Below are 27,782 nucleotides of genomic sequence, written 5' to 3' on the forward strand. Positions count from 1 at the left end.
TCACAGGAGGCACAACCTGTGTATACTGAGGGCCAACTTTTGGTATATGCAATTTCCGCAGGGCTAACTGCAGGACTTGAATATGCATGGAGTTGACTATATGCAGGTGACCCTGGAACCAATCTCCTTGCATATACCAATGTATAATTGTAATGATAAATTTATAGTTTTTTTAAAAACTATATTTTTTAAACAATCCTTAAAACTGAAAAATATTATTGTCAGAATTAAAATAGGTAAATAGTTGAAGAGAGAATTACAGTAAGTTGGAAAATAGATATAGAGACATTTCTCCAAATACAGCACGAGACAAGAAGATGGAAAACAGGAGGTTTAGGGACACAGAGGAAAGAACTAACAGATTGCATTTGGATAGGGTCCCATCAAGAAACAGAATTTATCTGAGATTGTTCAAATAAAGAGACTTTAGTAAAGGAAATAATTACAGAGGTGTGGGGATAGTTAAAGAGACCAATAATAGATGTTAAGGCACTGTATTAGTCTGTTCTCACAATGCTATAAAGAACTACCTGACACTGGGTAATTTATAAAGAAAAGAGGTTTGATTGGCTCATAGTTCTGCAGGCTGTACAGGAAGCATGGCTGGAGAGGCCTCAGGAAACTTACAATCACGGTAGAAGGCGAAGGTGAAGCAAGCACATCTTCATCTGGCCAGCAGGAGAGAGAGAGAGCAAAAAGGGAGTTGCTACACACTTTTAAATGAGATATCATGAGAACTCTGTCATGAAAGAGCACTAGGGGGATGGTCTAAACCATTAGAAACTACCCCCATGATCCAATCACCTCCCACCAGATCCCATCTCCAACATTGGAGGAATACAATTCAACATAATATTTGGGTGGGGACATGGAATCAAGCCATATCAGGCACCTAGAGACTTAGCAATAGTGGGAAACCATTACCACCTGTAGGGTTGAGAAGACAAGGTTAGAAAATAGTGACAGCAGAGCCCAGTGACAGTTGTAACTGTGGAGCTATCGCCAGGGACATGGCAGTGAAGCAGGGAGAGCATGAAAAAATACCATCTTCTCTCTCTGCCTCCAATTTCCTGCTAGTGTTTTTCATTGGTTAAATGCAATTGGAAGCCAGAAGGTAAGGGAATCTGAGTAATGTCTCTGAGTCATGCAAGAAGCCAGCATCCAAAAACATAGAGCAGGGCACAGAAATCATAGATCTGAGGGCAAATGGAGATTAACTATCTTGTCCTTGATCATGGATTCAAGATTTCCAGTCCTGGAGGTATATACATACTGCCTGGAGTTCTAAACACTTGGAAGATTTTCTTTTCCAACTATTTTTCAGTGATACTCATGACTGGGGCTGTCACAGTGTGGCAATTCATTTCTATCTGGTGCCTATATATTGTTCAGAACCATCAATAAATGAGGCCTCAGTTTTTTCTTTCTCTGTCGACTGGCCATAGGGAAATGCCTACGATGCTACACGTGTGGTCTGAGGGAAAGGCAGCAGTAGATATCTCAGCCTCAACTCATGCCTTCAGGAACTGTTTGAATTTGACACTGTATATACCATACCACCTCCATTTGCTGACAGAGTGCTGTTGTGCACACCCAGCTCATGATGTGAGCCACCGCGCCCAGCCAATTTTTAAAAAATTTTTGAGGCCAGGAACAGCGGCTCCTGCCTGTAATCCCAGCATTTTGGGAAGCCGAAGCAGGAGGGCCTCTTGAACCTAGGAGGTCAAGACCTGCCTGGGCGATATAGGGAGACCCCATATCTACAAAAAATTTAAAAATTAGCAGGGTGTGGTGGTGTGCACCTGTAGTACCAGCTACTTGGAAGGCTGGGGTGGGAAGATTACCTGAACTGGGAGGTGAAGGTTTCAGTGAGCGGAGATCACACCACTGCACTCCAATCTAGGTGAGAGACCTTGCATCAAAAAAAAAAAACTTGAACTCCTGGGCTCAAGCAATCTTCCTGTCTTGGCCTCCCAAAGCACTGGGACTTTTACAGGCACCACCAGTTACTACAGGACCCAAAAGCAGCTGTGCACTGGACCACTCTGCATTGTGTTCGGTAAGCCCGTGTCTGTATATAGATACAAGAATGCTGAGGAACAGCACTGAAGAGTGACCTAAACAGCAATCACCAACTGCTGGTGTTTGGCTTTGTTCCTCATATGAAAGGATTCGAAGCCCAGGGAGGAGGCTGGTTGAATGAAAAATATTTGCTTGGCACGATAGTTGCTATTTCTAGATCAGTTCAGGGAACTATGGGAGCCTCTCACAAGTGTGAAAAATCCAAGCATTCAGATGGAAGTTGGGGCTCTTATCTTCCAGCTTGGGCTGTACCAGGGCTACAAGGACATACAATGCTAAATAAATTAAAAACCAAAATCTACTCAAAACCATTTATTTCAAAAAAGTTCTGGAGATGGATGGTGGTGACGGTTGCACAGCAATGTGAATGTGCTTAATGTCACTGAACTGGGCACTTAAAAATGGTTAGGATGGTCACGTTTTATGTTATATATATTTTACAAGTAAAAAATTTTTTCATCTCAGCCTGAACTGAACACTAGCTGACAGACGTTTTGATTTCTTTGACCATCAAGGAATCTTGGCCAAGCGCGGTGGCTCACATCTCTAATCCCAACACTTTGGGAGGTCGAGGTGGGCGGATCGCTTGAATCCAGGTGTTTGAGATCAGCCTGGGCAACATGACGGAACGCTGTTTCTAGTAAAAATACAAAAATTAACCAGGCTCAAGCCACGATCATGCACCACTGCACTCCAGCCTAGGCGACAAAGCAAGACCCTGTCTCAAAAGAAAAAAAAAGAAAGAAATCTCAGCAGGCTGAGATGGAACTCATTCTTCTCAAGAAGAACATGGCAAGCCATTATACAGAGGGGCCGTAGTCTGGAAAGCAGGGGATGCTTACAGACATATAAGTTGTTTCCAATGTTTTGCTCTTGGTACTCATGGTTCCACTATTTACATCAACCTTTTGAGAAACAGATCTATACACTGTCTTCTATTTCCCTCCTTTGCCACAGAATGAATCTACTTGTAATCTACCAAAAATTTATCCTGTCACATTTCCCCAGCTGCTGGTTTAAAAATAAATATCCTGGATTTAAAGCCAATTGTGTCTAGCAGGTGCCGCCATCCAAGTGAGGATTTCACTGTTCACAGGCATTTGAGACACACCAGCAGCTGGCGGTTCTCACTGCTCTTCATATGGAGGCAACCATATATGGATAAGTCATTCAGTCTCTTAGGTAGGAGAATTGAGGCCAATCTCCCCACTTTTAGGACTGTGAAACTGTTCTGTATGATACAATAATGGTGGATATGCATCACTATACAGTCATCCAAATCCACAGAATGTACAACACCAAGAGTGAACTCTACTGTAAACTATGGACTCTGAGTGACAATGATGCATCAAATAGGTTCATCAGTTGTAATAAATGCACTGCTCTGGTGCAGAATGTTGATCATGGAGGAGACAGGGGTACATGGGAATCTCTGTACCTTCCATTCAATTTTGCTAAAACCACCCTAAAAAATAAAATTAAAGAAAAAAAAAATAGCTCCCCTCTTTCCCCCATTTTACCATTTATTTATGCTTTGTGAAATGGAGTCTCACTCTTGTCTCCCAGGCTGGAGTGCAGTGATCTCAGCTCAATGTAACCTCCACCTCCCGGGTTCAAGAGCTTCTCCTGCTTCAGCCTCCTGAGAAGGTGGGATTACAGGTGCATGACACCATGCCCGGCTAATTTTTGTATTTTTAGTAGAGATGGGATTTCACCATCTTGGCTAGGCTGGTCTCGAACTCCTGAACTCAAGTGATCTACCGTACCTGGCTCCCAATGTTCGTTTTTAAATAAACAACTATGTTTAATTCACATGCTAAAACAGGCACCTAGAGGATAGTTTCAGCTAAAAAGATTAATGAACCCACTTCGCATTGAGTTAGCTGGTTGTTTTCTGCCACCCAGGTGTCCCTGCCTGGTCCACAGTTGACCAAGGATCCCTCCATCTGCCTCTAGCAACACCCAACACTGTATGAAGGGCTGAGGGGATGGGACAGTTCACGTCACTGACGTCCTCCCACTGGTATTTTCGAATGCGAAGCCAGTCCTCAAATCAAGTTCACTGGCTTGGACTGAGCTGCCAGGTATTTCATACATGGGAAGGGGGGATAGCGGGGGAGGAGAACCACACAGGTGCCAGGCAATGAGTAAGATTATCCCAGCAACTTCTCCATGCAGAGAGAAATGTCTGCAGCTGCAACAGTATTTCTACTCCAGCCTTCTAGACTCCACGTAGTTTGCCTTTGTTTGAATGTTTCCATTTATCTGAAATAACCAGAAATCATTTTTATTATTATATATTACTCCAGTTTATTAAATAAATGAAACAAGGCTTATGTCACATATTCCAACAATGTTTAAATAAAGAGCTTGAAATATAAAGGCTTATGAAAACTTCATACTCTATATAATGTGTACTATTTCTAGCACATGAATAAATATAAAGGACAGGAGCCACTTTTTGTATTACGAATCCACAACATTAAGTATCAATGATTACACAAATCCATAAGCACACAAACAAAAAAAACCCATTGGTTATAAAAACTAGAATTCCTTTTGGCATATTTAAGAATACCCAAAGGTGGGGAGGGACTTACAGCCAGACCCCTGAAAACAAGGGGACCAAGTCTCCCGATTCCTTAAGTTGTTTCTTGGTTAGAAGCTTCAACAATTGCATTAACTCTTCCAAAAAAACAGAAAAAGTAGGTTAAGATCCTGTTCAATAAGGCACTTAACAAATCTACACTGAAGAAATACTATGCTTTTATCTTAAATCATGCTTAGTTTCACCATGAGGTTTGAATTTCTTTCCACCTTGGTAGGAACATGTACGTAATCTGAATAAACTGGTAATAATGAATACTGTCTGACATTCACTCTTTACATGGTCTGCAGAATGAATTTGCTTCTACTGTTTTAAAAATCGTATGCACATTTGAAAAAATAAAATTTTTCTACATTAAAAAAAGAGTGGTTCAAGAAAAGCAATCTTTAAACTCAGAGATCTCAACAGTGAAAGCCTCACTATAGAAAGTCTTTATAAAATCAATGGAATGTTTTGGAAAGAAGAAAAAGTCCTAAGGTGTAGTTTAGAACCAGGAGCAAGGCCTGAATGAGCTCTGGGGTCCTCTGCTGCCCTCTAGGATTGCCCAGGGAGAGGTGGACTTTCATCTGAGTCTAAGCAATTAACAGGTCACCCTACCCAAACCCTCCCATCTTTTATCCTCTCTTTTTGATGACTTTGTCTTAGCTCTCACTTTTGGAAATAATATTCAAAGGGACCATTCATTCATAAGGAAAGCAAGGGAAAAATGCCTGGGAGGAAAAATTATCTGATCCCCCACAAAACCCTGCATTCCTTCTATTCTGTCTCAACGAAGAGACTGGCCAAACTGGGAATTTGGCCGCACTACTGTGGAAGGAGAATGCCCTGGAGCCCCAGCTAGCATGTATTTAATGTTGTTCTCAAAGGGGGAACCGAAGGGACCCAAATAAATATGTTCCCTGTCCTGTGGCTGCCTTCTGGAAGTGGAGGTTCTTGGGGTTCTCATAGTCATCTTTTGTTCTGCAAAGAGTAAGATGAAGACAAGAAGGAAGAGGGCTCTTTCTCTGAAGCAGGTTAGAGAAAAGAATAAGAAAATAGAAAAAGAAAAAAAGAAGAGGGAGAATGATTTATTGTGTCTATAGAAGGAAAGAAAAAGGGAAAATATTACATGTCACCTATCAGAAACTAGCTAAATAGATGCACTAAAGAAATCATTGTTAAAATTTCAAGCAGGTATTTTCCATCCAAACTAAACAGGAAGTCCAAGGCAGGCACAGCACAAACTAAAGTAAAAAGTGGAAAGCTGGAGAAATCAACTCTTTGATTCACTACCAACATTTTGCTAAGGAAAATGTACTAAAGCCTGAACTTATACAGTGTTCTTTCTTTAATAAGACCTTAACAAAGGGCTTCATTCACAATTACCATGAGAAGCCCAGGATAACACGCTCCTCTTCTACATAGACTGTTTAGAGCTATTCCACAGCATGATGTAAACATACTTACATTTCAAGTCAAGTAGCAGCAGCTACTTTTTGTTCTTCATTTGACCCTCTACATCAATAGATGTTATTATCCCCATTTTACACATTGGGAAATACATTTTTTTTTTTTTTTGCTAAAAATCATAAAGCTAATTACTAACATTACCTAAGACAGAACCTAAGCTGCTTGAAAACACCTCCCACCAATACAGACCTTGCAACCTTCAAAGCCAACGCATAACACCACCACGAATTTAGAGATTATTACTTTGTAACAATTTCTCACAAATGTCAAGTCTTCAAAAGCTTAAAATCACTTATTATAAGTGGAAGATCCTGCCAAAATAGGAAATTATAAAGCAGTGCGATATTCCTAGGATCCATTTCCTGCACCGTTTATACCTGGGGTTGAACAGTCCAGGTCTCCATACATGAAATTTCTTCAGCTGACAAGGAGCAAAAGTTCCCAGAAATTCAGAAACCACAATATCTTCTCGGAGGCTCCATTCCATGGTTCCGATGAGCTTTTCTAGAGCAGTCTGATGTTCTCAGTCATGAGCTGAGATGCATCAGGAGCTACTCTCCCTGAATAAAACAATCCAGAGCTCCTGATTTTCTTGCAAGTTTTCTTTAGCAAGAAACATGCATTTCATATATTATCTTTGATGTTGAAGGGTGCTCCAACGGTAAAGACTAGTGTTTGGATGTTAGTTTATGCCATTAAACGTTTGATAAAGAGCATCCAATGCCAACACACAGCAATCTGAACTAACCCAATCTTCATCTGTTGCTCACATCCCAGAATCTGTGATGAGCCAAGCAGTGAGAAGCAGAGTGAAACACAGGAAGCTTTGCTGTTTCAGAAGTTACCATTTTCAGAAAGATGTCTCATGCAGCCTTGACTTGTCACAAATCCAATTTCTTCAACTGCTCGTATGTCACAAAGAACTGTGGTTATGGGTTAAGGATGACACAGAAAATGCCATCTTCACAACTCCAGTGCATAACAACAGACTTACAAATGACACACTTAATAACAAATAGGTACAGGCAGACCCACGCTATGGACACGATTAAATAAAAGGGGTTCCATCCTTAACTACATCAAACTATCTGCCCATAAGCCTTCCAAGGTCAGCTTGGAACAGAAAGATCACAGCTGAGATATGTAAATCCCGTGGCATCATCCTCTTCTGAGATGGCATCTACGCTGATTAGCTTTTGTGGCTTTGCTGTGGTGGAAAAACTTTCCAGCACGGTAAGCTTTTGAGAGAGAGAGAAAGAGTTAGCAAGTCCTGGGAAGCTCTCCTCAAAGGCTTCCACTACGCAGCCTTCCTCGGGAGGTGGGAGCTGATAAAGAGCAACAAGAGGACGGCGAAAGCCAGCATTCCTGCTTCACCATTCTGCCCTTCCGTGTCTAATTAACTGCCTCACGGGCGCGGTGGCTCATGCCTGTAATCCCAGCACTTTGGGAGGCCAAGGGGCGGGTCACTTGAGGTCAGGAGTTTGAGACCAGCCTGGCCAACATGGTGAAACCCCATCTCTACTAAAAATACCAAAATTAGCCAGGCATGGTCGTATGTGCCTGTAATCCCAGCTACTCAGGAGGCTGAGGCAGGAGAATTGCTAGAACCCAGGAGGCGGAGATGGCAGTGACCCGAGATTATGCCACTGCACTCCAGTCTGCGTGACAGAGTAAAGACTCAGTCTCAAAAACAAAAAAAAAGTTACCTGCCTTTCCTTTCCTGCCTCCCACTGTGGCACACAGGAAGCGTGCCGGCCTGCCAAACAATTCCGGAGCTAATTCCTGTTTATCTTCAGGCGCTCTCTAAGATAGGCATTCTAAGACATCGTTGCCAACCACATCCTTCCCAAGGTGGCTAGGGCTATAAAGCCAATCCTTCTCTCTCTCTCTCTGAAATCATAAATATCCTCAGCTTCTAGAACAGAGTCTAACTAAACATTTTTAGTAGTATCATTACTTTTGAATAATATCACCGTCAAAGCAAGATTCAGTGTCTAGCACAGAGACTTTACACTTCCTAAAAAAGAAACTAGTGACTTCCTAGCATCAGAGGAACTCAAAAGAATCAGAACCTACTTCTAAATTGTAATTAATAACATGAGAGTTTATACAAATGATATTCTTTAGCTATATCATTTTCTAGATCTATTGCAACAGAAAAGGATACAATGATATTCCAAGGACCAAGTCTCAACCAATTTGGCCAAAAGCCTTTATAGAGAGCAAAAAACCCTTCATTCTTCCATGTCTGTTAAAAGAAAAAAAAAAGTTAACTTCCAACTTTCTAATTATGCCAAATGCATTACTAATTAGTGGCCAGGCCGGGCACAGTGGCTTTCGCCTGTAATCCCAGCACTTTGGGAGGCCGAGGCAGGCGGATCACGAGGTCAGGAGATCGAGACCATTCTGGTTAACACAGTGAAACCCTGTCTCTACTAAAAATACAAAAACAAATTAGCTGGGCATAGTGTCGGGCACCCGTAGTCCCAGTTACTTGGGAGGCTGAGGCAGGAGAATGGCGTGAACCTGGGAGGTAGAGCTTGCAGTGAGCCAAGATCACGCCACTGCACTCCAGCCTGGGTGAAAAAGCAAGACTCTGTCTCAAAAAAAAAGAAAAAAAAAAAAATAAATAATAATAATAATAATAATTAGTGGCCAGACTGATTTGTTTTTCTTAAAAATAAAATCCTGTTTGGAAGGACTGCCTACGAAATCTTTGCTCTTTAGAGGCTTCTGTGTGGGTGAAAGACTAAGGCTCCACGCCGAACAACCCCAAAGAGGACTGAATGAACTCCACACAAAACAGATAAACAGTGTTGAATGAGTAACAAATGAGATTTAATTCCAATTAGGGTCTTTTGCTTCCGTGTCATGTGGGCTCCTGAACAGGTCAGAAATGAAGCAATAGTGGTAGAGATATCATTCAGAGTACCACTATTTCCCAAGTTGTTGGGTGGATGAATATGGTAAGTGTCTTTGCTTTATTAAGGCAACACCTGAAGGGTAAAATGTGCTGGTGTCATGTCGGAAAACAGGAACCACAAAAGCGGCCCCTGTAGCCATAAAAAAGAAATCACCTTCCTTGCAGCAACATGGATGGAGCTGCAGGCCATTATCCTGAGCAAACCAACGCAGAAAAAGAAAATCAAAAACCACATGTTCTCACTTTTAAGTGGGAGCTAAACAATGGGTATATACGGACATAAAGATAGAAATAACAGACACTGGGGACTCCTAAAGGGGAGACGCTAGAGTTGAAAAATTATCTATCTGGTGTAATGTTCACTATTTGGGTAATGGGTACATTAGAAGCCCAATCTCCACCACTACGCATGTGCCCATGTAACAAACATGGACATGTATCCCCTGAATCTAAAATACATTGAAACTTGAAAATAAATAAATACCACCTAAAAAAAAAAAAAAAGTGGCTCCTAATCTGACCACTGGCAATCTAGTGAGGGAGCAGTTGAAAACTTTCACCCACTCATAAAACAGTAGGCCCAATTATTTAAACTGAGAATTAAAGTAAGATTGATGTGTTCCTTTAAGAAGAGATGTCTGAATGAGGGATATTCATACTAGTTTGACCCAAAAGGAAGAAAGTATATTTTGGAAGGAGACCCAGTTCTTCTATAATCACAGGAAATATTATTATTTTCTCACCTTTCACAGGAGAATGGAGGTATAAAGAAAACAACATTGGCCGGGCGCGGTGGCTCACGCCTGTAATCCCAGCACTTTGGGAGGCCGAGGCGGGCGGATCACAAGGTCAGGAGATCGAGACCACGGTGAAACCCCGTCTCTACTAAAAATACAAAAAAATTAGCCGGGCGCGGTTGTGGGCGCCTGTAGTCCCAGCTACTCGGGAGGCTGAGGCAGGAGAATGGCGTGAACCCGGGAGGCGGAGCTTGCAGTGAGCCGAGATCGCGCCACTGCACTCCAGCCTGGGCGACAGAGCGAGACTCCGTCTCAAAAAAAAAAAAAAAAAAAGAAAACAACATTGTATTTATAAACGTTAAGCACACTATGGCAAAAATGGTCTCCTATATGTACATCTCAGGGCTTTAAAGCATCATTCATCTTAGTTTTAGTAGCTCTCATAATTCAGTTACTTCTTAGATCAAAAAATATATATAATTCACAATCCTGCAGAGACAGACATTTGCTCTTACCTGTAACAAGCAATCCAGGGTTCCTGTGTAGCCAGAGCATCTGCCATCTTGAAGGACTCTCTGATTCATCATACGTGTCCTCACAACATCAACAGGGTTTGAGGCCAGGGCCCCTGCCAGACCACAGGTGAAGCTTGAGCTATAAAGACACCATTGGAAAAAAAAAAAGTTAACCACCACTGAGCTACAACCACCATCGAAGGCAGAAAACAGCTTCTGACCAAACTATGGGGTTTTCTTGTTTGTGGTTTTTGTGTTTTGTTTGTTTTTGAGACAAAGTCATGCTCTGTTGCCCAGGCTGGAGTTCAATGGTGTGACCTTGGCTCACTGCAACCTCTGCCTCCCAAGTTCAGGCGATTCTCCTGCCTCAGCCTCCCAAGTAGCTGGATTTCAGGCACACTCTACCACACCCAGCTAATTTTTTTCATATTTTTAGTAGAGATGGGGTTTTGCCATGTTGGCCAGGCTGATCTCGGACTCCTGATCTCAAGTGATCTGCCCACCTTAGTCTCCCAAAGTGCTCAGATTACAGGCATGAGCCACCATGCCCAGCCCCCAAACTATGTTAAACTAACATATATCAACATGAAACATATCAAGAAGGGCCGTATCTAGAGAGCTTGATAAACTGCTTAAATATTAGGACCGATTATACTAGCTGATAAATCCCAGCCACAGCTAAGAATACTTGACATTCTAGAATGTCAAAGGATCATAAAACATAAAGGAAATCCTCCAAGGATGATCTTTCCCATCTATTTACCTGTAAGTGGACATCAGAGTAATTCTAGCCATATCATAATTAAATCATTTCCTAGACATCAAAGAAAAAGATCTCCCTACTATAATGCCCCTCAAAGGTCTTAGGTTCTGCTATATTTTCAGTCCCACAAGACTACCACGGACCATACTTTGTATCAATTAATTCAGAGCAAGGTTTCTCAGCCTCAGCACTAGCTATATCCCTGCCTCTCCCACTAGATGTCAGTAGTATTCCCCTTGGTTGTGACAATCAGAACAGTCTCCACACATTGCCCACCAATGGATTATATATGATTTTATATATACATATATGTATGTATGATAATATATATGTATGATATATCCATACAATGTGATAATCTGCAGCTATTAAAAATAAACGAAGACCAGGCCTGCAATGGCTGACACCTGTAATCCCAGCACTTTGGGAGGCTGAGGCGGGTGGGTCACTTAAGTCTAGGAGTTTGAGACCAGCCTGGGTGACATGGCAAAACCACAGCTCTACAAAAAAATACAAAAATTAGCCAGGTGTGGTGGCTTGCGCCTGCAGTCCCAGCTACTTGAAAGGCTGAGGCAGGAGGATCACTTGAGCCCAGGAGGTAGAGGCTGCAGTGAGCCGAGATCGCACCACTGTACTCCAGCCCGGGTAACACAGTGATACCCTGTCTCAAATAAATAAATAAAGTCTGTAAGTACTGACATGAAGTCTGTAAGCACTCAAAGATATTTGGAATATGTTGTCAAATCATATTTTATTTTAGAGACAGGGTCTTTCTCTGTTGCCCAGGCTAGAGCTCAGTGGCCCAATCAAGGCTCACTGCAGCCTCAACTTCCTGAGCTCAAGCAATCCTCCTGCCTCAGTCTCCCATGTTGCTGGGACCATAGCCATGCACCACCATGCCCAGCTAAGTTTTTAATTTTTTGTAGAAATGGGGCCTCATTTTGTCGCCCAAGCTGGTCTTGAATTCCTAGGCTCAACTGATCCTCCTGCCTCGGCCTCCCAAAGTCCTGGGATTACAGGCATGAACTACTGTGCCCAACCTGTTGTTAAATTTTGAAAAGCAAATAAAAGAATGTAAAACATGATCTTATCTGTGTAATAAAGTTCATATAATACACTTTTGTAGACAATGTTTGCATACACATAGAAAACGCCTGGAAGATACTTATCAAACTGTTAACAATAGCTGCCTACGTACAGGAATAAGGACTTTTACTTGGTCCTGCCTCACTTCTGCACTGCAACTTTTCAAATATGAGAATATAATACTTTTATAATAAACTTGCTTTAGAATTTCTATAAATTTGTGCCAAATTTCCACCCTAAACTCATGCATACCTAAAAGATTAATTTTTTAAAAATCCATACACATACAGGAAGTGGGTATACACAGTGTCTCCCATCAGGCCCGAGAGAATAAGATGCTTCTTGGTGATGTCATAGACCGGCAGCTCCACACCAACAACAATAGCAGCCCTCTGCGCAGTAAGGGACACACCCTGGGTAAAAACATTAACAATAAAAATGATTCTGATTTGCCTCTGTAGAACGAGTCTTGCAAATGTGCAAAGGTTCTAATCCATAAACTATGATCAATTTTTATCTTTTCCTCTGGGGAGGCAGAAATGTAGAGTGACAGAGTGGAAAAGATCACAGGGCAAGAACTCAAAAACTCTGAAGTCTAATTCTGATGCTGGCATTAACTATATGACCTTGGGCCAGACTTTGGCCAGGACAAGTCCCCTCTCAGAGCCTCCGGTTTCCTTGTATGAACAGAGAGATCGCACTGGATGATCTTTAGGGGCTATTCTATGAACTGACAAGTCATTAGAATACTAGGAAATAACACTGTACACCACATGCATGCCTAATAACAGACTTCAGTTACAAGCCATGAAATCGTATGGATCAAAACACCCAATGGAACTGTAACCTACTTCTCCATAAGAATTAAAAAAAAAAAAAAAAAAAAGAGCAAACGACCAAACAACAATAAAAAAAGTGCTTATCCTTCACACAACATCTTATTCATAAATTATTCAAAGGGAACTTTAAAAGTCCTGACATAGGCCAGGTGCAGTGGCTCACAACTGTAATCCCAGCACTTTGGGAGGCCAAGGCAGGCGGATCACCTGAGGTCAGGAGTTTGAGAACAGCCTGACCAACATGGGGAAACCCTGTCTCTACTAAAAATACAAAAATTAGCCGGGTGTGGTGGCGCATGCCTGTAATCGCAGTTACTCAGGAGGCTGAGGCAGGAGAATTGCTTGAACCCAGGAGGTGGAGGTTGCAATGAGCCAAGATTGAGCCACCGCACTCCAGTCTGGGCAACAGGGTGAGACTCCGTCTCCAAAAAAAAAAAATGACATATTCCTTATATGCCCATTTTATAGATAGGAAAATAAAGAAAGATATTTGCATGGGCAGAAGATGCCACTCTTCTTCCCTTACTCCATTATGACACTTGGATTAAAATTAAGTGATAGAAATAGAACAAATAAATTCAAAAAAGGAAGAAAGAACTAAATAAATCAGTTGGATCCATCCTTCCAGCTTACCTTCCACAGCCCTCTTGTCCCCTCTTGCTGGTAAATGTTCATGAAGTTGCCTATCATCCCTCCTTGAATGGTGCTGCTTTGCGCTTGCATCCGAATCTACAGATTATTTTAAAGACCAACATCAGAAAGAAACTACCACAATCCCAGCCCCAACCAATGGATACCTCTGACAGTCAGTCACTCAGTCAGTCAGTCAGTGGCTAAATAACCATTAGCAGAGAAAAAACTGTCATATAAATACTGCTATGATGCTACCTTAAAATGACTAAAAATTTTTTCTTAGGAACTCTGAGATCCCCAAAAAGCATCTAGGAGAGTCCAGAGTCCTACGCACAGCAGTTCATTAAGTGTCAAAAAAGAAATTGATTTTGTGAAAAACGTCTTTCTAGAAGGATAGAAAACAGCACACTTCCCTACTACTATATAGGTGAGAGAAAAGTTAATTACAAAGGTTTAATAAAATTAATGAGTTATCCAGCGTACTTGGCAGCATTAAGCATAGACAAGCATAGTTCTTAAATTAGCTGCTCCAAGCCACTACAGTCTCCAACCAGCTGAACCGAAGGTATGCAGGCGAGCTGGCCAAGCGAGAGCCACATGATACCTGTCACACTCTGTTACACTTTAATTAGTGGAATCCACATGACCAAGATTCCAACATAAACATAATGTTTGATGTAGCTCTTTGCATTTTTAAGAATGAAAACAGATTTTTTACTAAAAAATGTGTACCTTATTTTTGTTTACAGAGCAAATACATTACCACTAACTTCTAAAGGAACTGTTCTTGCCACACTAACATGGGAAAATAAACCAAGATACAGGAACTACCTTCCCAGAAGGCCTAAGATATAATTAAGAAATTAATGAGGGTGAATATTTTTCTCTAGCTCTCTTACCCCACTACTGGTAAACTTATGGCAAAGGTACCTTGCATTTCTTCCTTACCCACGTGGTCCCTTTGCTACAATGCATGTATAACTGTAGTGTACCCAGAACACTGCAGATGGCTGTAATGCTTGTCAGAATTCCCTATTAGATTGAAGGCTCTCTGAGGGCAGGGTCCTTGTCTTACTCATTTTTGGATTCTAACCATGGCATATACCAACTGGTACAAGGTAGAAGCATAGAATACTAGTTAAATAGTGGGGCAGAAAAAGAAAAGAGGGGAGATAGGAAAGGAATACTCAGTAGGAGTTCAAAAATAAGTCATACTGAATTTTTATTTTATTTAATTAGTTACTTCCTTGCTTTATTCCAAAAAGGAATTAAGAAGTTATAATATCCCTAGTATTTTCAATAAGGTCACCTAATGTGTTATGTAATCTAATTGTAGTAATTAAATTTTTTCATCTGTATTTCCTGAATTAAATTTAACAAAGAAGATGCAGGCGGGGAATGGTGGCTCACGCCTGTAATCCCAGCACTTTGGGAGGCAAAGGTGGGTGGATCACGAGGTCAGGAGATCAAGATCAGCCTGGCCAAGACAGTGAAACCCCATCTCTACTAAAAATACAAAAATTAGCTGGGCACGGTGGCAGGTGCCTATAATGCCAGCTACTCAGGAGGCTGAGGCAGGAGAATCGTTTGAACCCAGGGGGGCGGAGGTTGCAGTGAGCTGACATTGTGCCACTGCACTCCAGCCTGGGTGACAGAGTGAGACTCCATCTTAAAAAAAAAAGAAAAAGAAAAAAAAAAAGATGGATTCAAAAATAATCATTAATGAGCAGCCTAGATTTGTGCAAAACTTGCAGTCCATCTATATTTAATGAACCAATAAAACAAAGAAGATTTTCCATGAAAAACGAAAATCAAATGCAGGCCAAGCCTAAATTTTTTTTTCTCCTCAATCACCAAAACCTGTCTCCAAAATGAGCTCTACTTTTGAGTTCATCTGTACCAGTGGGAAACCCACCTTGTGGACATTGAAAAGTTAGAGTCTTCATAGCACTTAAATTATAAACAGATTCACATATACACAGATGCTACATTCACAGATTCCATTACCTGAATGTTGTTCTCAATAAGAAAATGTGGAATGTGCCTATAAGATATAGATAGCACAGCTTACTTTCAAAACATCAGTTGGATTAGCAATGGTTGAAGATATGACTCCAGAGAGAATTCCACATATCACATTTATCAGTAGAGTTTCATCTGTAAACAATGACACGTTATTTGACTCTACATATTTACAGAGTTCTTCCTGTGAGAAACTCAACTTATTTACACATTACTTGTTCACCTTAAGATTTAAAAACGTATGCTTCAGGCTGGGCACCGTGGCTCACATCTGTAATCCCAGCACTTTGGGATACCAAAGGTGGGTGGATCACTTGAGGTCAGGAGTTTGAGACCAGCCTGTCCAACATGGTGAAACCCCGTCTCTACTAAAAATACAAAAATTAGCTGGATGTGGTGGCAGCTGCCTGTAATCCCAGCTACTTGGAGGCTGAGGCAGGAGAATCACTTGAACACGGGAGGTGCAGGTTGCAGTGAACCGAGACCACACCACTGTACCCCAGCCTGGGCAACAGACCAAGATGCCATCTCAAAAAAAAAAAGTATGCTTCATGAATCCAGTAATTTTAAAAGGATTAGAAATTTCACTAATGAAGGAATTTTGCTTTGCAAACTTTCTTGATATCTAAATGTGAGTTTATTTTTTTTCTTTTGAGACAGGGTCTCACTCTGTTATCTAGGCTGGAGTGCAGTGGCACAATTACAGCTCCCTGCAGCCTCGACCTCCTGAACTCAGGTGATCCTCCCACCTCAGCCTCCCCAATAGCTGGGACTACAGGCGTGCACTTCCACACCTGGCTAATATTTTGTATTTTTCGTAGGGATGGTGTTTCACCATGTTGCCCAGGCTGGTCTGGAGCTCCTGGGCTCAAGTGATCCACCGCCTCAGCCTCCCCAAAGCACTGGGATTACAGGCATGAGCCACTGCACCCGGCCCCAATTCACATTTATGTATAAATTCAGACCATCGTAATTCAGATGAGCTATGTCTGTTAGGACAATAATTCCTATGAGATAACATGACGACTATTTGGCACAAAAAGTTTTTATAGCACATCATATGTATTTAGTTTGAAATATCCTGAAGTATTTCCAAAGCATCTTAGCTCTTGTTCGCCACTCTCACATAATAGTGTCTGGTACTCAACCCATTGTGAAAAGAGATGAAGACAGGCAGTTCTATGGATTAAAACAAAGCCACAGGACCAAAAAGCTGCAGAGTATTAGCATTCAGTGTTGTTAACATTAAGAAATGTATTCACTGTTTTCCTGAAAACTAGATGACAATTCATATGATTTTAGCAAATTTTAAGTTGGATGGAATGGTCACAACACATCCCCTGGTCTAGGCATTTTGGAAATGGGGACAACTAATTAAAATGGTTGCAGAGATGGTTCCTTTTCATTATTTCTCCCCTCAATTGAGCTGATAACCAACTTGCTTTCAGCACAATTAACTAAGACTTTACACCCAGAGTTCTTGTAGCGGCAGGAAAGTCACAAATAAGCTGAAGAAAACCTGCTCCAGAACCACTTGAATAGAAAGACAAACAACCCACCTCCTGTTCACAGCGGGAAAACAGATTCCCCACTCACCTTCTGGGCGTTCAACGAATAGTCGCTTCAAGCTCTGGTAAGTGCCTATCTTGATGGTGCCATAGGATGCCTGGCGTAACATCGCGGGGGCAATCCTGTTAAATCAATGTACAAAGGGACAAAAGCAATCTAAAAATCACTTAACATGGGCTAGGCAACCCACAGGCAGAATGCCATCCATAATCAAACTACGTTCTCTAAAACAATATTTTTTATTTTTTGAGACATAGTTTTGCTCTGCCACCCATTGCACTCACTGCATTGAGTATAATGGTATGATCTCAGCGCACTGCAAGCTCTGCCTCCTGGGTTCAAGCGATTCTTCTGCCTCAGCCTCCCGAGTAGCTGGGAATACAGGCACCGGACATCACACCTGGCTAATTTTTGTATTTTTAGTAGAGACAGGGTTTCACCATGTTGGTCAGGCTGGTCTCGAACTCCTGACCTCAGGTGTTGGCCTCCCAAACCTGAGGCTGGCCTCCGCACCCAGCCTCTAAAACGATTTCTTAAAATTCAGAATCCAAAAAAAAAACAGGTGGGGCCAGGCACAGTGGCTCACGCCTGTAATCCCAGCACTTTGGGAGGCCAAGGCGGGCGGAACACGAGGCCAGGAGATTGAGACCATCTTGGCTAACACTATGAAACCCCGTCTCTACTAAAAAAACAAAAAATTAGCCAGGCGTGGTGGCAGGCACTTGTAGTCCCAGCTACTTGGGAGGCTGAGGCAGTAGAATGGTGGGAACCCGGGAGACGGAGCTTGCAGTGAGCCGAGATCGCACCACTGCACTCTAGCCTGGGTGACAGAGCGAGACTCCGTCTCAAAAAAAAACCAAAAACAAACAAACAAACAAACAAAAAACACACAGGTGGGTCCAGATAAATCTGTGCAAATTATTAGCTCACTAAGTGAAAGTCTGGCCCCTCATATTTATTCTCAATGAAAATGTAAGTTAACGAGTTCAAGACAGAATCAGGAAAAACAAGCCTACTTTCCTCCATCCAATATGCCTGTCCTATTATCCTCTCCAAACCACAACCACAGTGTGGCATCGACACTCCCCAGCTCTCTTTCCACAATTCCCCAATTCCTTCTTGAATTGCAATCAGGGTTTCTGCTGCCCTCACCCTCAAAACTCCCCTCATCAAGGTGACCAACTGACACTTTTGTTGCTAAGTTAAAATGGGGCTTTTCAAGTAGGATCTTGTATAGGCTCTTTGCAGTGTGTGCCACGGTTTACCCTTTGTCCTACTTGTAGCTTTCTCCTCCCTGTTCTGCTGTAGCATTACCCCCTCCCACTTCTTTTCTTTTCTCTACAGCATCCTACCTGTGTCTGCTCGGGTTCCCCAGAATTCTATCCTATGCTTCTTCTCTCCTTACTGTACATGCTCCCTGTGTGAGCTCATCTACTCCCAAGGCTTCAACTACCATCTAAAGACTGGCTGGGCATGGTGGTTCATGCCTGTAATCCCAGCACTTTGGGAAGCCAAGGCAGGCAGTCCACTTCAGCTCAGGAGTTTGAGAGCAGCCTGGGCAACATGGCAAAACCCCATCTCTGTAAAAAATATAAAAGTAGCGCCCAGTCGCGGTAGCTCACACCTGTAATCCCAGCATTTTGGGAGGCCGAGACAGTAGATTACTTGAGGTCAGGAGTTTAAGACCAGCCTAGCCAACATGGTAAAACCCCATCTCTACTAAAAATACAAAAAATTGGCCGGTTGTCGTAGCTAGTGCCTGTAATCCCAGCTACTCGCAAGGCTGAGGCAGGAGAATTGCTTGAACCTGGGAGGCAGAGGTTGCAGTGAGCCTGGGCAACCAAGTGAAACTCCGTCTAAAAAAAAAATTGTGTGTGGGGGGTGTGTGTGTGTGTGTGTGTGCGCGCGCACAGGTAGGTGCAGTGGCTTGTCGTGCCTATAGTTCCAGCTATGTAGGGGGCTGCAATGAGAGGATCACTTGAACCTGGGAGGTAGAGGCTGCTGTAAGCCATTTTGTGCCACTGCACTCCAGCCTGGGCGACAAAGCAAGATCCTGTTTCAAAATAAATAAATGAAAAATAAAATAAAAGACTGATGACTCCAAATCCATGCTTCCAACACAGATCCAAAGACATATTTCCAATCTTCCTAGAGTCTCAATTTAGATGTCCTGTGTATACCTTCAGATAGGGTACCACACTGAACTGCTTCTCTTCCTTCTCCAAACAATCATCTTTCCTCTTGTGTTTCCTAGACCAGGGCATGGAACCTCCAGCTACACACTGGCAAAAACCACCAATTGAGACATTAGCCTCGGCTCCTCCTTCTCTTCTACCCACTTCATGTATGGAAACCTCATATTAGGTCACATAGTGCTATTAATCCTACACCCTAAATAGTTTTCTAGCCTGTTTTCTTTCTCCTCATCCCCGAAACCAATTCAGATCCTCATCTAGTCTTCCTACATGACAGCCCTGCTTCTAGTGCTGTCTCTTAATTCTTTCTCTCCATGGCAGGCAGGTGATGTTTACAATGTAAGCTGATCAGGTCCATCCTCCTTCTTAAACCCTTTCAGTGGCTTCTGTCTGCCATAGATATAGCAAACTAAAATGCTGACAGGTACCAAGAAAGCAGATGCTAAGAGTGAATGATCCAGGCTGGGTCGAACTGCACACGCATACACTATGTGGTTGACAGAGGTTTTGTAAACCAGATACAGTATCCTTCACCCCAGCTACCACTGTCATAACTGAACAAATGTGGGCCTAATGTTGATTTCTCTCGAGAAGATGGAGTCCCAGATTTTTACGTGCAATTTCTCATTTTTTAAATATTGGCTCAGTTAAAAAACAAAAACCTTTGGGGATTGGTGGATCCATGGCAGGGCTATGGGTCACCAGTTTGTGGTGTGGTATACTGGAGAAAACCAAGAGGCTTAGCATGGCATGAGGCTGTCCATGTTCTGTTCCTGTAGGTAGTCTGATATAGATCTCACTCACTTTCCTATCCAGTGCCTACAGAATACTGTTCATTAAATACTGAAAGACTGGAAAGTAGTTCATGGCAACTCTTATCAACATCATACAATTTTCATTATGGCAAAAACCTCCTTAATTCAGAATATCTAAGGAAAAGTGCTATTTTCAAAGAGTTTAAAAACTGAACAGAATGTTTTTAAGCAAACAGAATTTTTTATTGTCTGTCTGTACTTGAATATAGTAAAAGTTTCACCAAAACATTTGCCACATAATATATATACTTAGAAATTAGAGTTGAAATTAAAAGTGAAAAATCTATCATGCTCTTTTCAAACATACCTCAAACTGCTTACTTGTGATCTGTGCAGTCTTGGTCTGAAGTCTACCCATGTGAAACAGTGAACAGGGACACAGAAATGCATGAAGGCCTACTCACCCCGAGTAGAGTGCTTTCAGTCCTTCTTCTCTGCCTATCCTCACTAATGCATGCAACATTCCTCGATATCTAATTTCTTTAAATTTTGCATCATTCGTCTGGCCTTGAATCTGGAGCCGTGTCTTGGTTAAATCAATTGGAAATGTACCTTAAAATTTAAAAAGAAATTCACTTAATAAAAAGAAATTCCACTAACTAAAGGATACGTTGTGATATATTACTGAGGAAACATTCAGACTATAATGTGAACTAAGAAAGTGATTAAGAAATGGCACTTTGCAATCTTGTTTATATTTTTAAAAATTGAGGAATCAAAAGACTAATAAAACCCAAAAAATGCATAAATATATTTTCCTTTATCTTTTTATTTATACCTCATCTTATTCTACATAGGATTTGGGTAGGCGGCATTGTTGTAGAAAGCAGATACACAGTATGATTTACCTAAACAGGAAATCCATTGAAAAACGTAAGTTACTATTCTGTATATAATTGAAGGTTAAAGTTAGGTTGAATGTGAACAAAGAGGTAAAAAATTTCATTTTCTAAAGGAGTTTTTCCACTTGGGAGAGTGTTTTATAGTCTAAAATTAATCTGGGCCAGGCGCAGTGGCTCATGCCTGTAATCCCAGCACTTTGGGAGGCTGAGGTGGGCAGATCACCTGAGGTCAGGAGCTCGAGACCAACCTGGCCAACATGGTGAAACCCAGTCTCTACTAAAAATGCAAAAATTAGCTGGGTATGGTGGCAGGCACCTGTAAGCCCAGCTACTCAGGAGGCTGAGGCAGGAGAATCGCTTAAACCTCGGAGGCAGAGGTTGCAGTGAGCCAAGATCACGCCACTGTACTCCAGACTGGGAGACAGAGAGAGACTCTGTCTCTAAAATAAAATAAAATAAATCTGATAATGCAAATAAATATGTTAAATACTTTACCTAACAAATAGTCCACCCAAATATATAAAACCCATCCTTAGACAGTAACCTTGATTCACGGTGTCAACGAGAAAGCCCACCAGCCCAGAGAGCCTAAGCTGGTGAGTGGGTGGTTACCACGGCTCATCCAGCTTACCCCTTGGCCTCAATTCCCCCCAGCCCCACAGGGGTAGTATTCTGTTCTTGGACAGCAGTGACTGAGCCCTGGAAGCAATGATGTGTCCAACCCAGCACAGGGCATTCAACAGTTGCTCAATCAGTGTTTGTTGAATGAATGATTCCAGAGAATAAACAAACAGGGTCTGATGTGGAACCCAACCGATGAGGAAGTCACAAATGGGAACTAGATAATGTGCATCATCAGAAAGTGACTAGATAACTACAGTCCATCTTATCTGGCTCAGGGAACACCCTTGAGCTTCTCAAACCTCTTTACAGCCAAACAGGTTAACAGTGGCAAAGCTGGGGAAAGGACAAGGAAAACAGACAGACACAATCCAAAAATGATTCATAAAACTTGTGTTTGGGGCTGGGCACGGTGGCTCATGCCTGTAATCCCAACACTTTGGGAGGCCGAGGCAGGTGGATCTCTTGAGCTTGGGAGTCAAGACCAGCCTGGGCAACATGGCAAAACTCCACCTCTAATAAAAATACAAGAATTAGCCGGGCGTGGTGGTGCACATCTGTAGTCTCCCCTACGCGGGAGACTCAGGTGGGAGGACCGCTTGAACACGGGGGGCAGAGGCTGGAGTGAGCTGAGATCAGATGACTGCACTCCAGCCTCAGCAACAGCACCAGACCTTGTTTTGAAACAAAAAATTTTTAAAAATTTGTGTTTGGTCAACAGGATCAACTTTCTCTCCACTAAACTTTGAACCCTAAACTGCTAATAGCAGCCAAAATGACTATTTTGCCTTAAAAAGCATTACCAAAAGAAAACTTTTTTTTTTTTTTTTGAGACTGGGTTCCATTCTGTCACCCAGGCTGGAGTGCAGTGGTGCACACGTGGCTCACCACAGCCTCGACCTCCTGAACTTAAGCAATCCTGCCACCTCTGCCTCCCGAATAGCGGGGACCACAGGCCTGTGCCACCACATCTGTCTAATTTTTTTTTTTTTAACAGAGATGGGGTTTCACTCTGTTGCCCAGGCTGGTCTAGAACTCCTAGACTCAAGGGATTCCCCTGCCTCAGTCTCCTAAAGTGCTGAGATTATACGCATGAGCCACCACACCCAGCTAAAAGACATTTTGAATTCTGAGACAAACATTTCATCATCTCACATTCTACACTTGAACTACATTCACATCACACACCATCACGCACAGCAGGCTATGTGACCCACCACCCTCAGGTCCTTACCGCACTCAGCTGTGATGGAGGCCAGCCCCCCATACACAAATGGCTTCCAGTTGAGGGCTGACATTCTCACACTGTCTCTTCTTTGATTTACAGAAACATCGCCTCCAACGCAGTTTTTCCTGGACACAACAGTAAGATATGATAAAGCTGTTACTTCTCACACAGGCAGTGTCTTCTCCAAACTCTTCCCCTAGGTTTTATTTGGAGAGTGCTATCACCAAAACCCCCTGTAGCCATTCCCAAGGGAAGCCTCCCCTTAATAAAGCAAAGCACCCCTATTTCCTAAACCTCAAGTCAGCAATTTCCAAGCTTACTTTATCAGTGGTCTTAATTTTTACTGTGACCTCAAGAAGTAATCAGCTACTTTGGTAACTTGGTATGCGTGCTATGTATTCAGTGTAGTGCAGTGGAAGCTGTTTTCTGAAAGTCTATTTTATCTTAAATCTATTCTTCATACAATAAGTATTTGCAGCGGGCATGATGGCTCACGCCTGCAATCCCAGCATTTTGGGAGGCCAAGGTAGGAGAACTGTTTCAGCCCAGGAGGTCAAGACCAGCCTGGGAAACACAGTGAGACCCTGCGTAAAAAAAAAAAAAAAAAAAAAGTATTTGCTATTCATTCACCGCTATCTTAGTGAGTCCTTATTGGGGGGACATCACATCCTTCGGGTGCACTGCAGCAGAAAAATGTTGCAAACTTGTGTCATAAGGTAAAATGACAATTACTTAAAATTACAAGCTACTTATTTTATTTATTTTTTTTAAGACAGAGTCTCACCCTGTCACGAAGACTAGAGTGTAGTGGCACAAACATGGCTCACCGCAGCCTCAACCTCCCGGGCTCACGTGATCCTCCCACCTCAGCTTCCCAAGTAGCTGGGACCACAGGCACACACCACCATGCCCGCCTAATTCTTTTATTTTTTGTAGACTGGTCTTGAACTCCTGGACTCAAGTAATTTTGCAGCCCTGGCCTCCCAAAGTGCTGGGAATAGAGGTGAGAGCCGCCACGCCCAGCCACCACAGGCTACTTGTAATCTATATTCTATAAATATTGGCTCACTTCTCTTAGCCTTATTACGTTACCAGCTGTGAGGCAGCTTGGCATGAGGAAAGAGGTTGACTCTGCGGTCAGAGCCACCCCACACCTTTCCTTGAGAAGTTCCCGCTCACTTGAGTCTCGGTTTTTTCTTCACCAACACCATCGTCACCACAGCAGACAACACAACCAATTAGGGGTACAGCCATACTTTTATTCACTAAGTTAAATAAATGTCAGGCTGTAGGCCTATTGTGTGGATTAAGCCGTATATATTTTAAAGACACTCACAAATGTTGCCCTCCATCTTCCTTTTCCGTAATAAGACCTTGCTCCCTGTGATGTGTACTCTCGTGCCACAGTTCAGGTCCTTCACATTCATGTCACGTTCTACAGTTGTATGTAATTAGAGCTGGTAAATGTGGCCTCATGCCCATTAACAGGAGACTCATACAACTAATACACTTTTGTATATATACTATCAACTATAGCTACTGTTGGTTTAAAACAAAATTTCTAACTTTTCAGTCATTATTGGCAGGCAATATGCCCAACATGTTTACTTTGCCTGTGTTTAGGAACTTCCCAAGTCTCCTTTTCCCAGGAGAGGGCTACCACGAGTCATCACTGCCCAGAATATCAGTTTCCAACGCTAGGATCCCCCCATAGAGCACCTTGAATAAACCTATTAATCATTATTCCTTGTTGATGGATACTAACCAAATTCATAGCAGTTACAAATGAGTAAAATAGAAGGTTCTGTAAGAATGAAACATGAAAACCACTATGTTTTTAGGTATTTCAGTACCAAAGAGCAAGCCCTTTCCCAAAAGACTCCTATCAGCTCCCTATTATCCTTGAAAATATTTAGTAACTGCACTTAAGTAAATCCTAGCCGTATTAAATTGGTAACTCATATAATAATTAAGACTGTAAGTTAGAGATTATAAGAACCTATTAATAATAAATCCAATAATTCATTTACCATCCAGTACTAACTTCCTCAGCTCATTCTTAGACTTAGCTGATTGCCGATTAAAAAGCAAAACGAAGGCAGGTGTAGTGGCACACATCCGTAGTCCCTGAAATCTGTAGTCTTGAGCGTAGGAGTTCAAGACTAGCCTGGGCAACAGAGTCAGACTCCATCTTTTTTTTTTTTTTTTTTTTTTTGAGACAAAGTCTCACTCTTGTTCCCCAGGCTGGAATGCAATGGCGCAATCTCAGCTCACTGCAACCTCCACCAGGTTCGAGTGATTCCCCTGCCTCAGTCACCCAAGTAGCTGGGATCACAGGCATGTGCCACCACACCCAGCTAATTCTGTATTTTAATAGAGACAGGATTTTGCCATGTTGGCCAGACTGGTCTCGAACTCCTGACCTCAGGTAATCCACCTGCCTTGGCCTCCCAAAGTGCTAGGATTATAGGCGTGAGCCACTGTGCCTGGCCAGCTAGTTAAGTTTTAATGAGATCTGGCTACTTTTTCCTCTGTCGGTTTTGATATTAAGTTTTAGGTTAAAATTCAGAGGCTCTCGGTTAATACTAACATGTAAATACTCAACTAGAGCTTAAAAATGTGATGGAATTGCTTCTTCATAGTTTTGAAACAAATGGGATGAATCACGTGCCCATTCATTCAGAAGTACCACCAATAAAACTTTTCTACAAATTATTGTCCACTCCCGGATCAGCATCCTATAAGCAAGTACTTCCATTCAATTACAATTTTTTAAAGTTAGCTAGTCAGGAGGCAAAAGAACTTTTTGGCCTTTCTCTTTTCCTTTCCAAAGCTAGGACTAGATCTCTAAGCAGTTAATATTACTGGAACTTATCAAGTCAATGTTTGCCGAGCAAAAGAATCATTTGGCTTAAATATGAACCAGAGAGCCGCAGTAGATGGGCAAACATCCAAATAAGGAAAAGGGGCGGGCGCGGTGGCTGATGTCAGTAATCCCAGCACTTTGGGAGGCCGAGGTGGGCGATCACCTGAGGTCAGGAGTTCGAGACCACCTGGCCAACATGGCAAACCCAGTCTCTGCTAAAAATACAAAACTCAGGCAGGTGTGGTGGCAGGTGCCTGTAATTCTAGCTACTCAGGAGGCTGAGGCAGAAGAATCACTTGAAACTGGGAGGCGGAAGTTGCAGTGAGCCAAGATCTCAACACTGCATTCCAGCCTGGGCAACAAAAGCGAAACTTTGTCTCAAAACACACACACACACACACACACACACACCCCACACACACACACCCCCCCCCCCCCCCCACACACACACGCAAATGGCTAGTTAGGACTGGAATAAGTAGATGTCCACCAAGTTGTACTGGCCACAGCAAGCTGTGACAGGGCTATAGTTATCTTAGGTTGAAACCTCTGTTCAGTAAACTAACCCATTTCTTTGTTTTGGAGCTCTTTCTGAAGGGCAGTCTCCTGAAACACTTCCTTAAATTCCAAACACAGTTGTTTGGAAAAATCCCAAGTGGATCTACAGAAGTCCCAAGGCTGCCAAGCCAAGACAGTCAGAGAGATTCATGTGTCCTTAGCAGTCAATAGTGTCTGGGCAGCAACTCGGGGAAGGAATTAAAACTTTGCAGAAATTCCAGTGTCGGGCAGTGGCTGTACACTGATTTTACACTCCTCTTACAGCCATGTTCTCTAAGCCATGCTAAAACCCAGTAATTCATTCCTTCTCCTTGCTGCATTATGAACATACTACTAACACTAGCAGTCATCCCTGAATACCTGCTGTCAGGCATTGCTATACATTTTCCTCACAATCCTATGAAAGAGGTATCATCAGCCACATCTCACAACTGACCAAACAGCCTCAGAGAAGAAAAGTAACTTTCCCTAGTCAAAGCTACCAAATATTCAAACTAAGGTCTCTCCGAAGGATCACATGACCATTCCTCTAGGGACTACTTTGCAGCCAAACACTATCTTCCAAAGGCTGTTAAAAAAATATTGGTGGGTGCAGGGCAGGGAATTCTATACATGCATTATAAATATAGAATTTTCCAGCAGAGGAAACAAAAAATTTTATTTTTAAAAATGTTAGCTGTTGGCTGGGCATGGTGGCTCACACCTGTAATCCCAACACTTTGGTTGGTGGAGGAGGGTGGATCACTTGAGGTCAGGAGTTCAAGACCAGCCTGGCCAACATGGTGAAATCCCGTCTCTACTAAAAATACAAAAATTAGCTGGGCGAGGTGGAGATGCCTGTAATCCCAGCTACTCAGGAGGATGAGGCAGGAGAATCGCTTTGAACCCAGGAGGTGGAGGTTGCAGTGAGCGAAGATGGCGCCACTGCACTCCAGCCTGGACGACAGAGTGAGACTCTATCCCCCCCACAAAAAAAAAAAAAAAAAAGAAAAAAAGAAAAAAGAAAAACTTGTTAGCTGTTAGTGACTGGCTGAATAATTTTTTCTTTTTTTTTTGAGATGCAGTCTCGCTCTGTCACCCAGGATGGAGTGCAGTGGCACTATCTCCGCTCACTGCAACCTCCATCTCCCAGGTTCAAGTAATTCAGCCTCCTGAGTAGCTGGGATTATAGGCATGCGCCACCATGTCCAGCTAATTTTTGTATTTTTGGTAGAGATGGGGTTTCACCATGTTGGTTAGGCTGGTCTCAAACTCCTGACCTTGTGATCTGCCTGCCTCCGCCTCCCAAAGTGCTGGGATTAGGCATGAGCCACGGCACCTGGCCCAAATTTTTTTTTTTAACTTAAAAACAAACATGCCGGGTGCAGTGGCTCACACCTGTAATCCTAGCACTTTGGGAGGCCAAGGCAGGTGGATCACCTGAGGTCAGGA

At 42.5% G+C, this 27,782-nt stretch overlaps 1 protein-coding gene across 3 annotated transcripts in view; it reads right to left on the reverse strand.

The window, feature by feature from the left end:
- Positions 1-4,365: 4,365 nt before the first annotated feature.
- LOC105490655 (solute carrier family 25 member 30) overlaps positions 4,366-27,782 on the reverse strand; it is a 75,719-nt gene continuing 52,302 nt past the window's right edge. For all 3 annotated transcript variants that reach the window (XM_071081350.1, XM_011756494.2, XM_011756495.2), the window contains 9 exons: positions 22,934-23,052; positions 20,641-20,788; positions 17,254-17,348; positions 15,707-15,792; positions 13,636-13,731; positions 12,452-12,576; positions 10,315-10,453; positions 8,307-8,387; positions 4,366-7,062 (listed from right to left, as the gene is read on the reverse strand). In XM_071081350.1, coding sequence (XP_070937451.1) covers positions 7,021-7,062; positions 8,307-8,387; positions 10,315-10,453; positions 12,452-12,576; positions 13,636-13,731; positions 15,707-15,792; positions 17,254-17,348; positions 20,641-20,788; positions 22,934-22,997 — 876 coding nt within the window. In that variant the 5' untranslated portion in view covers positions 22,998-23,052 and the 3' untranslated portion in view covers positions 4,366-7,020. The remainder of the gene's footprint in view (positions 7,063-8,306; positions 8,388-10,314; positions 10,454-12,451; positions 12,577-13,635; positions 13,732-15,706; positions 15,793-17,253; positions 17,349-20,640; positions 20,789-22,933; positions 23,053-27,782) is intronic.

This window comes from Macaca nemestrina, chromosome 16, assembly GCF_043159975.1.
Source record: "Macaca nemestrina isolate mMacNem1 chromosome 16, mMacNem.hap1, whole genome shotgun sequence".
NCBI lineage: Eukaryota > Metazoa > Chordata > Mammalia > Primates > Cercopithecidae > Macaca > Macaca nemestrina.